We start from the raw sequence: 12,747 nt of genomic DNA, 5'->3' as shown, positions 1-12,747 counted from the left end.
CATTGGAAGAAAAAGAAATATGCTGTGATGAAAATAAATTCTTTCATTTGCACTTATACATCTAGGAGATCAAATCGTTACAGCGTAAGATTGCCTCTGAAAGATCGTGTCTAAAGTGGAAAGTGCCTAAAGGAACTGATCAATTTCTGCTACACCAACTACTTCTTCAATTATCTTGGTATTCCTACCGATTTCTCCGAACTGCAAACATAGAACACCCACACAGCCTATTCCACTGTGACTTAAAAGATCTATGTTGATTCCTTAAATTTTGATGGAAAGAATTGTTGATAAATGTACTTTTAAATGTGTATGTATAGTGAGAAAAGTTCTTCAAAAAATTCAATATTTACTAAGCTTTTTATTTAAAATAATTTGCAAATGGAAGTATCATTTTCATTCTCACAACTGTTGCTTCTGATTTACTTGTAGTACAAGCAGTATGTGTAGTTTTTAATAGAACTGTCGTGATTTTGAGCACGAAGTGGGAGAACAACTTTTTATTATTTGCAAACATGTTAATATTAAAATAGGAGCTTCTACCCTCCTGATTCACCAATATCTGATAAGTGTATATATTTAAAAAAACTAACTTTAAATGATTCTAACAGACATATCAAAAAAAAAGTTTTATAAAAATTACAAAATTAATGACAAGTCAAAATGAATATTATACATTATGACACTTGAAAATACGTTTTTTTAGATTAAGCTCATTTTGAAAAGCTGTTGTTAAGTAAAAATATCCTTGAAGAGTAAATCCTTTGAAGAAATTAGAATATTGTCTAATGGTCCAAAGATTAGAACTAAATTTATAAAATTGAGCACCATTATAGATGATTGATGAGCTTAGAAAATAAAATAACACATAATATTAAAACTTAGATTTTTATCTAATATAATGTACAACTAGAAAACGTAGTTTTATCTATTACTTGAAGTCATGTACTAGAAAAGTACAATTCTGTAATTCTAGATGTCATCCTTTAAGTTTTAATAGAGTTTTAAGTCATGACACAGTTAGGTTATACCTCAAAGAAGTACTTTATTTTAGAAAAGGGTCACGTTTCCCAAGGCGTGAGAACAAACTTTTCTCTAATAACAAAATTGTTTTATATCTTATTTTCTTTTTTATATGGAGCAACATAGATCTTTAAGGACGCGCTTTAAAAAATATATCTCACACATCGCCAGCACAGTCTTCTGTAGTTCAGTTCAAAACTTCTGGTGCCCTCTTTTAAGCTTTTCAAGAAGAAAAAAAGAATAAACAAGAAAAACCTTTTCTTATTCTTGTTATCTACTTTTCTATCTTCAAAATATTACACATATGTGGAAAACACTTCCATTAACTTCGTTCGAACAGATACTGGAGTAGTACCTTCATGGGCGGCTGTCTAGTTCTTCCACGCTTGATTGATCGGTATAAATTGTGTTAGGAACGTCTTGAATCGAACAGACTTTTTTCCTTTGCCCTATTAACCACATTTTTATGTTAAACGCTGCACGGGATTTGATTTTAAATAATAATTATGGTTATCTAAAGATACACTTTCTTTAAATTTTCCTCTCTATACGCTAGAAAAGAGAAGGAGGATATAATCTTTTAAAGGGGAATCTGACGGTACCCAGGAATCCAATTTGATGCCTGACTGAGACTCCTTAGGAGATCCGGCAATAAGCTACCTTTGCATAATGTTTCGTAGATTATTTTATTGACTGACTATTGACTGAGTTGTTAGCTTTTAATTTAAATTAACCTTTAATCGACGTTCTTGAAACTTGATATTTACTTGAAAGTGCGGTATGGTACTTATTGTAGGGTTCAATGAAACGTTCTAATCTTCAACGAATTTAGTCACTTAAATCTTCTCACGTCAGAAAAGATTACCCCAGAAGGCTTAGCTTGTAGCAGTTTTCGCAGTTATCAGGTTACATTCTAGGCGCTCCGATTATCAACTCTTCCTTGGTGACTTCCATTCAAACAATAAATTTACTAGATGAGTAAAGAGTAAAGTAATGCCTATTTTTTTTCAGGCGGGCTTTATGTCCAACTATCAATGGTGTCGTTGACAGTGGCGACTAGCTGCAAACATTCTTTATAATAAGTTTCTCTTATTAAGGGTTAAATAAAATCCAAGGCCAAGACCGGGACTCTAACCCAGTTAGAGCTTTGCTTTGCGGGCCTCGCCTATAACCGTTCGGCCACTGCGGTGCTTTAATAGGTGCATTAATGAACCAATTGTTTAATAGTAAAGGAAAAAAACCTCACCCTCACTTAATTTTGTTACTTCATAGTTGCGGTCATGCGGTTTCTGCTGGAAGCACTAGTGCAGTTAAAGGTACACGCTTAAAAGATGTGTTGCTTAGGAAACTCTCAGCCATAGAATTCCGTCATAACTCCAGCAGGTCTGTTTCCTTCTCACCCTGGCGAAACCTCAAAAGGCCAGGTCCGTGTTTACCGTAGTGTGAAATAAACGGGAAGAAGGCCTAACAGTATGCCCATGGCCGGTCGTCCAAGTGGGCTCGGATTGCTGGCAATCAAGTTATTCGGTTTAGCCTGTGGTTTTATTCGCCATCTCAGAGGGCATATTGTTCAAGCTGGCTTTGATTACTGTCACTGGAGGAATCTTAGGTTTCCGAATGTGAAAAGCATACTCAAAAATAAACATGAAAATGTTCTTCTTTATTTCCATAGCACAAATGTTAATACTTTTAAAATACTAATTAACGTACAAAATATACAATGTTTTTTAGATTTTTAATCAACAATAATAAATTGCTGAAAAACGTCTCCAGAAATATTAACTAGAGTAATGTCGAGGTATTTATTATTCAAAGTGACTTCCATGGTGCTGAGAATAGGGTGCTTCTATCTGACGTATCTCTAATCACAACTAATAGTCTGTGCTTGATATAACATTATAAAAATAGTTTTTAAACATTTCTAATTTACTTTAAAGACTGTTAAGTCAACATTATCTTTTGTAATAATAAATGATGTTTTTGTTTGCACACAATTAATAAAAAAGTTATTCATTTCACTAAAAATGTAAAGTTATTGAGTAAATCTGATCTTTTTTATTCTTTAAAAGAAATTTATATCCCTGACTTTTTTTTAACAAAATTAAAATCTTTTACTCTGCATTTATTACTCTTATGGCAAAACTGGAACACCAAAACTAAAAAATAGTTGGTACTATTTTTTAAAATGTATCCTTATGTGGTGATTGAAAAATGTTTTATACGTCAAAAGTCTCTTCTTGATTTTTTCCACGATCTTCTTCATTAATTCATTTCTGCGGCTAGTTATCGTTTGAGTCATTAGGAATCCCACCCTAGAAAGGATTAGTTATTAAATAGGGTTATTTTATTGACTGGGAGGACTCTATTCCAAACAAAAGGTTTAATCTATTATTTTCTAACCCGTCAGGTACCTTTCACACCAATATTTTCAGTAAATAAAACTAGTCGTCTTAGAAAGCGAGCTGGCAGAAAAAACATTTTTCTCTCAAAGAAAAATAAAAAAATTAATAAAATAAAAAAATAAATGATTTAATAGCCTTTTATTTGGTTAAAGTACTTTTTTAAATTCATTTTTCAGAAAAACCTATTTAGAATTTAAAGCTAATTAAATGGTGATAATAAAAAGAAATAGGAGTCAGTACATAATTGGATTCTGTAGTACGGGGATTGAGGAGGTTGGTGAGAGTTTCATTCCAGAGGGTCCAGGTAATTGAATTGGTATTTTTAGATGGGTACCGCTAAATCTTCAACAGACATAATACCAATTTGAATGAATAAAATACTTCTCATTTGTATTCATATTAAGGGCTAGAAGTAAATTTAAATTATGTGCAGAATAAATAAATGTTTCTTTCAATTAAGTAACTTTCTCTTTATTTATTTTTTTTTTTTTTACAGATAAATGAATCGGACGACAACGAGCAGAGGAAGACCTTACTATAGAAGACATAAAAATACCGAGGGTTGAGCAATTCAAATCTTAGGCTCTGTCATCAGTAAGGATGCTTCAGGTAAAAATGGTGTATTTTAAAGAATGATAAGCGCAAAAAAAAACGCACATTAAATCTAGCGTATTATGGAGCGGCAATATTCGAAATAGCACCAAAAAGGCAACGTACACTAGCTTGGCAAAAAGTATACTATTATATGCCGCTAAGCCTTGCATCTTGAATAGGGCTTTGAGTTTTTATCCACCGAGATGGGTTAGAAGGGCAGCATGAATATCAAGATTTGAAATAGTAAGAAACGAAGAAATAAGAAAGAAAATGAACGTTTCAAAAAAATATGCTGCAGAAGGTGGAGGAAAAGAAACTTAGAATGGAAGGTGGATAGAATGGCTAAAGAGATGCTAGACTGGGAAGTCGAAAGAAAAAGAAGAAAGGACGGACCCAAGGAAAAGTGGATAGATCCAGATGGAAGCTGAAATTAAAAGAAATATTTGACTGAAGAAAACCTCAGTATTGACGAACTCCTAACAAAAAAATAAGAGTTTGATCAGCCTATAATCCAACACAAAACTCTCAGACCTTATTCTCATTGCCAGTATTAAATAATTCTAACTGCAAAATATTCTAACACTAGAATTTACTGACATAAGACCCAAAACGACTGAAGATACTCTTTACTCTTGTCTGACTGTTTCTAGGAGTGGGGGGCTTCGCAGCATTCATCTTTGCAAATAAACTCGGTGGGTCTTCAGCAGTTTAAATGTCTAATTAGCCCCCCCAGATAAGGGTGATGGTAAAATGATTCTGTGGATTTCAAAAACTGATGGTTGAATAACTGGAAATAATGGCTTAAAGAGACTTCTCTACATAATATTTTTAGGAGATAAAAGAGGCCAAACCTATTAACGAGAGACATACTGATTTGGTGTAGAAGTTTAGGCAGTTTTCTTAGATGATCTAAGTTTAAGTCTGGGTCTTGATTTTCATCCTAAAATCGGTTTGTTCTGTTTTTGGGTTGTCTTTCTTTCTTAGGTTTAACATGAAACGTAAAAGGCATAGCGTAAGGTGAATTACTTCCTCAATAATTTTCAGTTATTTATCGAAAATGGTTCCATTTAAGAGCAAATGAATAAATTAAAGTCAACTTTAAATTTAATGAACTGAACTGCGGCATGAGAAAGTAGAAAAGAAAAACGCATTTAAAATGAATAGAAGCGAAAATCCAAAACAATATTTATTGACTTGGAAGATAGTATGAGTATAAATAAGATATAAGATAAGTTGTATATCTGGAAAGTTTTTACTTATGATTGAGTTTTCTAAATAAGATTTTATTGCGAATTCTTCCCCACAGACTCGTTGTATCTTTCTTTCGCTCTCTTGTCACAAATATATAGAAAACAAAGTTTCCAATCATCTTCACATAGATTGGAGAAAATCAGTAAAGTTTAGAAAAGAAACTAAACAACTTTTGGACTCCATATAATTCCTGTTATAAAATGTCTTGTTAATGCTATTAATGAATCATAAATTATCAGGAACAGATTCAATTGTGAGCTGGTGACCTTTAGATAGAGATATCCAAAAACTAGTCAATGGTTTCATTATGGAGGTTTGTCTTGCATGGTTTTTGAGTTGATATTTTTGTACTCCCAGCAATTTTGATTGTGACAGTGTTCGTTAAATATAGTCTCCCACGGTTAGTCAAGTCACTAGTGAGAGCACGTGCAGAAAATAGTAGATTCATGTATTTTTATCGTTTGTAAATGGGAAGGAACGGAACTCTATGCTATTCAAAACCCCAATGGGCCCGAATAGCTTCCCTAATTTATGTAAACTGTATTGTATTAAAATTTAAATTAGTGTGTTACATGAAGAGCTGAGTTTGCTCGTGGGCTTCTCTTAACCCAAGCAATTGCACACATTAACTACCCACTGTAGGCCCTGTGAGTATTGTTTAAATATTTGGGTTTTGAATATGGTGTTTGGCTGGGATATTCGTAAGGTCAATATTAATTTTGATAATGTTAATTATTGTAACAAAATTATATACTTATATTTATATATTATATAAGAATATCACTCACACTATTCTTAAAACACAACACTAGATTTAAATTACAGTTTTTGACAACTAAGACGATTGTATTACTAGCGAAAACTGTTCAACATAATATTCATGTTAAAGACAATAATTGGGCGTATAAGGCTAAACTGTTACGAAGTTTGATCTGCCAATACTTCCAAACTCAGTAATAAACAAACATTCCAGTTTAATTGTTAGATACGTTACTAAAATTCTGTAACAACGTTAACATAATTTTTGTTTTAAAATATTGTAACAGCTTAGCAGATTTTCACAACCTCAGAAAACTTCAAGACTTCCACCATTGCCAATTTTCAACTGACAACTGGACATAAATACTTAGAAACATTTAAAACGGCTGAAAGGCTTTCAGATCGATGTACTTTATTTGCGCGATTCTCAAAGTAGAATAAAAGCTTGAAATGATACGTTATAAATTCCAGGTGGTGTTTTTTTTTTTGGCCTTTTTCTGAGGATTGCTTTGCCTTTTGAAGAACAAAGAAGTAAAATATTTACTGTAATATACCCCTTAGTTCACATTATTCATCCAAACTTTGTAACACGTGCTTTATCTAGGGACCACCACAACATTTCTGTTACACTTTGCGATGCCTTTGTTTTTAACTCCTTTTGTACTGTACGCATCCTTTGTAGTTACATCTTATTCTTATGATTTTCGGTAGTTGTAAAATCTGTTTAAAATATTTATTATTTTCATTGTTTAATTAAGTCTTAATTTTAAATAAATGGTTTTACACAATTATTAAAGAAATTATGTAAAGAAATTTTTTAAATGAAATATAATTTGTACTACAACAAGTTTTAAAGTGTGTTTACGATTAAGGCTCGTCAACATGTTTCATTAATTGTGCTTTTTCAGTTTTTTTAATTAAGGAATGCTAATTTAAATGATTGAGAGAAAAGTTAAATTATATTTTGTTTTAAACCTCTCTAGTGGAAAGAGATATATGAATCATTCGTTTTAAAAATAAATCCATATAATTTGGAAAAGGATTGTGTCAAGGATATAAGTAGTCAAACTGACAATAAATGTAAGATAAATTGCTTTGGATAATCACAGCGTAAAGTAAGCTCATAAATTTCCTTTTTCAATATTGTAAAAGTTTACACATATGAGACAGAAAATAAATTACGCAGTGCTTATTTGAATTTGTTACAAATTCTTTCCAGTCTGTAACAGGTTAATGTGCAAAATACTTCATTTCTTCTCTTTTCAATATTAGCGGAGTAATTAATAGTAGATTACGTTGTTGTGCCAATTATGAAATTTTAGAATGAATAAACATTGTTGCCTTTAGATGTTTTGTAATTAAGAGCTCGGGAGAATATTAGTGAATGGTTGCTTTTCATTTGGTTTGTTTTGCCCGGTTACGGAAAATCGTCGTTCTTTAAACTGAGTGATAACGTAGAGAGTGCTTTGGGTAGATAACAATTGCTTCAAGATTATGACTTTCTAAAAACCCTCTTTTATCAATATTTCTACAACCTAAGAACTTATCGTTTTTCAAACAAAACAAACAAAACAGTTCGTTAGGATAGAAGCTTGAAAATCTTATATAAATCTTACTTTTATTTATACGGTTAATAAATGATTAATTATATTAAATGGATCTTACATCAATAGAACTGTAAATCATAAAATTACAGTTCTGATTTCTTTTGAACTTTATTGGCGCCGAATCGGAAGATTTTTTTTTTTATTCCGTCGCAGCAAGTTTATTAGCCACCTTACTTATTGAGTTCATTGGTTGTTTGCTTCTCCACTTGAACAATGGTTTCTCTAAAAACCCCAATTCTTTTACAATAATTATTATGCCTGCTGTGGCGGCTGATCTGTAACACTGTTTGGCTTTAGTTCTCCTGCCAAGCTTTAGCTTCTCATCAAAGAGATCCAAAGGAGGCCAGAATAAATATTGTAGGTTGGTCGTAATGAATTCTTAGTACCCACTTATCCGTTTGTATTTATTGTTGTGCCTATTTTACTATTCCGAAACCAAGAAGTCTAAAAAATAGCCACAGTACTCAACTAAAACCATTTCGCTTTGGTGAGGCTTGGTGGTGAAAGCAATGTCGAAATTTTATTTATTCATTTATTACCTAATTAACAGTTGAATTATAACAATAAAACTTAATTAACCGTTTGTTTTTTGGTCTAGAATTTCACTACAATTTTAAGAATATAAAAAATATATCTAGCTTTCCTTCAGTACTTAAACCTGAACATTTCTAAAAGATCTGAGTATATTACTCGATTTTTGGTTTTAATTGATCCTTCGAGCGAGGTGTTAATCATATTTCTTTTTATTTTTATTCCTTTATAAATGCATCAATAAAAATTAAGAGAATGAAGTAGACGTCCTGACGTATGAATCTCATAGTTTTTAATTTTTAAGTTTTCCCTTTACCTCTAAAGTAATAATACACTAAAGCATGTCGTTTTATTTGACCTTAACATAATGTTTAGTGAGTAATTTTATAGATTTGAAGAATTTGGAAACTTTATTATGCATCTCTGGATTATTTTTCAAACATGCATCTTTGGATTATTGAGACTATTGCCAGCTCTCTCTTTTAGAGTTAATGAGATATAGGAAGAGTCTTCTTTTTTCTTGTGGCAGGACATGGATTGTAAAACTACGTCCAGCATCTTGGTAGAAGCAGTATTATTAACGAACTAATCATCAGCTTCCAGCGCACCACATGGTCTGGTAACAAAATCAATATTGTTTACTAAGAATTCCTCTTACCGAACTTATGTTAACTTCATCTAATTATACTTGTTCAAGGAGAGCGGTCCGAAGCGTTTTAACTTTGTTATACTACCACTTGCTACCTTTGGTGACTACATCCGATTCAAGTTCGTACCATCTAAGTTACACTTATTACTTCTACAGTCTCTGCAAATATTGGTAAGACTTCAATTTATCACTTTTTTTTTGTAAATATAGGAAGTTAGGGAGCATAAGAGGAATGTTTCTATCTCTTCACGCTTGTACTAATATGTCAAATGTATAATTCAAATTTAAGGCCAAGTGCATTACGGTTCCCTTTACTTCTTTGTACATCTTTGGTGTATCCTCTGTAGTTCGTAACGAATCTTATTAACCATATTCCTAGCCTACCAAATTAAGATGTCACCTGTAGGCTGCTTGAAGTTCCCAATCTTTGTCGCTAGATTCACCTCCAACACCAACGGTTTTCGTTTTAATTTAAAGCGAATTCAAGTTTTAATTTCCTTGTTTATAACTATTTGTAATAAGTTTCTTAAAAACATCCCTTATGTCCATTACTTTGCCAAATCTGTGCATTTTTTGTTTTTTCAATTTATTTAAAAAACCATTGACAAACTTTAGTTAGAGTTTTTATTAATTTATTTCAAAATTTTAATTTATTTTTTATTTAATTAATTTATTTTTTTTTTAAAGTTAATAATCCGTCAGTTATTTGTTCAAATTTTCAGTCATTCATTGATACATTGAAAAGTTTTGCTTCTTTTGATGTGTTTATTGAAGAATTAGAAAATGTTTACCTTACCTAAAGTGGTTAAGTAGATACGTAAAGATGTATAGCTTGGTCGATAAATAAAGATATTTTCCTTTGGCTTGTAAATGTAAAGGCGGTCCTTAGACCTTTATCTCCTGCGGCATTGGTAAGCACCAGCTCTTTTTATTCGCACATTCACAACTATGAATATTACCACTAGGATTTGAATAGAATCGTAGAAATTATTCACATTTTTACTTAACAACAATATTTTTAATAAATTAGTTGGGCGAATAATTCAGTTTTTTTCATTAATTTATTTTAATAAAGATTACATTAACAAAGCTTACTTCTATTGAATTACTCCAACATAAAATAAGAATATTTTAAATATAGTATATATTTGTCAAAATTCATTTGCACTCATTCGGCAGTTAAATAAAACGTCTGGAATTCACTTAGCATACTGAATAGAAATTAGTGGATTGATCTAAATTTGAGTGGAGCTAACAATCACCTACCTATCTGTAACATTATCTCTCCAGTGATGCAATTCTGCAGTAATTATTGATCAATCTATACACAGCGCATGATTACCTACTATATAGCACCTTATTATTATTGTTAAATGACACTTATTGAACTAATATTCTTGATTATTAAACATTTTTTGTTTTGTTTTTTTTATCAGGCGCATCAACATCTGAGGTCATTTAGGCCTGCAGCCTTTTTCAAAGTCGGTTTTACGGCTGGCATCTGGATTATTACCTCCCTTTAAGAAAAATACTTACCATCAGCATTTCAGAGCTGTGAGACGCTTTTAAGAAAATAAAACAACAAGGAACCGTTAGACTTGAATCTGGAATCTGGCGTGTGAGTGAAGAGTACAAACCACTCAGCTAATACCTTTACGGTTAATACTTAAGACATTGTTTTTAGTAAAAGTGAGGTTCCTCGGATTAAAGAGTCATAGGATAAAATATTTGAATTTTACTAAAAATAAAACGATAATGGCAAACATAGTCAAAACCGATAGTTAAGTTAGTGGGTCCACAAGATTGCACCATCCTTTATATAAATATTTATTTTTAATGAATTAAAGAAAGGGAAATCTTATACAATAGATTTGGGTTTGATGGTAAAAAGAGATACAAATCTTCATTTAAGTTTTTAAGTATTTTCTCTTTACCTTCGTTTGCAGCAACAAGATATTATAAAATGACTTTTGATAGTACTTTTTTTTCTAAAAGCGGGGCAGTTTTGAGAGTTTCTTCAAAAGAGAAAATATGTCTCCTTCACTTCATTATGACCATAACTTGAAAAGGCTTAGTAACGGACTAGTTAGTGAAAAGCAAAAATTTTATCCTTGACCTATTATGATACACTAGTCTAACCCAAAACTATTTTGATCTCTTTAACAAAAACTTACAGTTTAAAAAGTTAAGTATAATGGTTGATTAAACGCCAAAAGGTACACAAATCAGCAAGTACCCAACATTTCATTAATACTTCATTGATATTATTTAAGTAATTTTACTGCATTAATTTTCATTAATATTTTTTAGAATTTATTAGATGTCACAGACCCTTATGCTGGCCATTTTCATCTACAAAATATATGTTCAAGTAGCACTGTAGATTGATTGTAGTATCTATTTATCTATAATAATCAAACTATTAATTGCAGGTTAAAAAGAAAACGTTATAAAAAATAAAAAAATATGAGGCTAAAAATTCAAAAACTGTTTTTAAAAAATGCTTACACCAACATACATCAATGATTTTATTTATTTATTTTTATTTTTAAACAAAAATCGACGGTTTAAGTTCATTCTTCGATTAATGTAATTGTTACTTTATGTAGTAGTCAAACGTTTATAATAATAGGTAATAATTAATCTGGCTTTATCCGCAAATAATATAGTTTTCTTCAATTACATTCTCAATCTAGGTGTTCTTCTAGGTATATATGTAATATAAAATAAATAAAATATGCATAAATAAAATTAGGGGGACTAAATTAAATTACAATTGAGAAATGAATAATTATTGTTGCACAATCTACTTGTTATTAACTGTGTGTTATTTGTGCTCACGAATATTTCGGTAAGACGAATTCAATACTAAAATATTGTTTTAAATCCTCCGAGATTCAAATTTAAACAGTAGCCGACTCTAACTTTGTCTTTTTCTACTTTAACATGCATGTACATATATGTGACAACTTCAGAATAAAGCATATTAAAGATAAATCAGAAGAATAATTTGGAATAGAGTTAAAATAAAGTACCTATTTAATAACGAAGTTATAATATACATTTTATCATAATTATAACAAAAAATATTATGAATGAACTGGCCAGCATAAGGGTCTGTGACATCTAATAAATTCTAAAAAATATTAATGAAAATTAATGCAGTAAAATTACTTAAATAATATCAATGAAGTATTAATGAAATGTTGGGTACTTGCTGATTTGTGTACCTTTTGGCGTTTAATCAACCATTATACTTAACTTTTTAAACTGTAAGTTTTTGTTAAAGAGATTTTTGTACCTTTTGGATAGATTTTCCTTTTTGTCTATATTGCAAAGTTACATATCTGTTTTACAGATTTTTTTAAAATTTAGAATAAGCAATTCTATCATTATAACCTGATAAGGTGTTAAGTTACTACCGTAACTACCACTGGAGAGATCTTTTTAAAGAATGATTATAGTTGCGGCCCACAAACCATCCTCAATAACAATTTTTTTGAGAAAGCGTTTTGAATAAAATAGGAAGGTATTTGTACGTAAATAGCAAAATTAAATTGCGATTTAAGTACTTCCTTTTAAGAGGAGTAAGAAAAATAAACTGCGATTACAGTACTTCTCCCTAAAAGGCTGAGAAGCAAAGATTTTGAATCGAACGACAATTCATTGATGTAAATCGGTTCACTCAGTGATAATTTTATCGATTGCAATACTTCCTCTTAGTAGGTGTAAGAGCATGATGGCACTTCACAGCCAAGTAGAGGAGCTTTAACCACTTCTTCGTGCTAAATTTTATCAAAATCGGACTAAGCGATATAGAAATATTGGTAATAATAGTTTTAGAATGGGCCTTATTTGGGTGGGGTGAACTCCCCTCCTTATGAGGCACGGCGTCGAGACTTTTAAAGTTCAAATCTGTACAAAATTTCGA

The 12,747-nt window shown here is 31.0% G+C and overlaps 1 protein-coding gene across 35 annotated transcripts in view; it reads left to right on the top strand.

Annotated features, from left to right (window-relative positions):
- The window catches only part of LOC141452757 (uncharacterized), a 119,738-nt gene that overhangs the window by 61,567 nt on the left and 45,424 nt on the right, over positions 1–12,747 (top strand). For 27 of the 35 annotated variants that reach the window (XR_012457580.1, XR_012457577.1, XR_012457572.1 and 24 more), the window contains 4 exons: positions 3,922–4,034; positions 8,697–8,786; positions 8,865–8,987; positions 10,253–10,474. Coding sequence is in view for 1 of the 35 variants with exons in the window: in XM_074125166.1 (XP_073981267.1) it covers positions 3,922–3,966 (45 nt within the window). In the remaining 34 variants the exon portion in view is untranslated. Of the gene's footprint in view, positions 1–3,921; positions 7,549–8,696; positions 8,787–8,864; positions 8,988–10,252; positions 10,475–12,747 lie in introns of those variants that run through there. The other 8 variants (XR_012457588.1, XR_012457568.1, XR_012457587.1 and 5 more) reach the window with 4 other exon arrangements.

The sequence above is a fragment of the Rhodnius prolixus genome, unplaced genomic scaffold (assembly GCF_049639745.1).
Source record: "Rhodnius prolixus isolate KJV_2025 unplaced genomic scaffold, Rpr scaffold_3, whole genome shotgun sequence".
In the NCBI taxonomy this organism is placed as follows: Eukaryota; Metazoa; Arthropoda; class Insecta; order Hemiptera; family Reduviidae; genus Rhodnius; species Rhodnius prolixus.
Note: the sequence above shows the minus strand (reverse complement) of the source record. Positions and strands in the feature narration are given on the sequence as shown.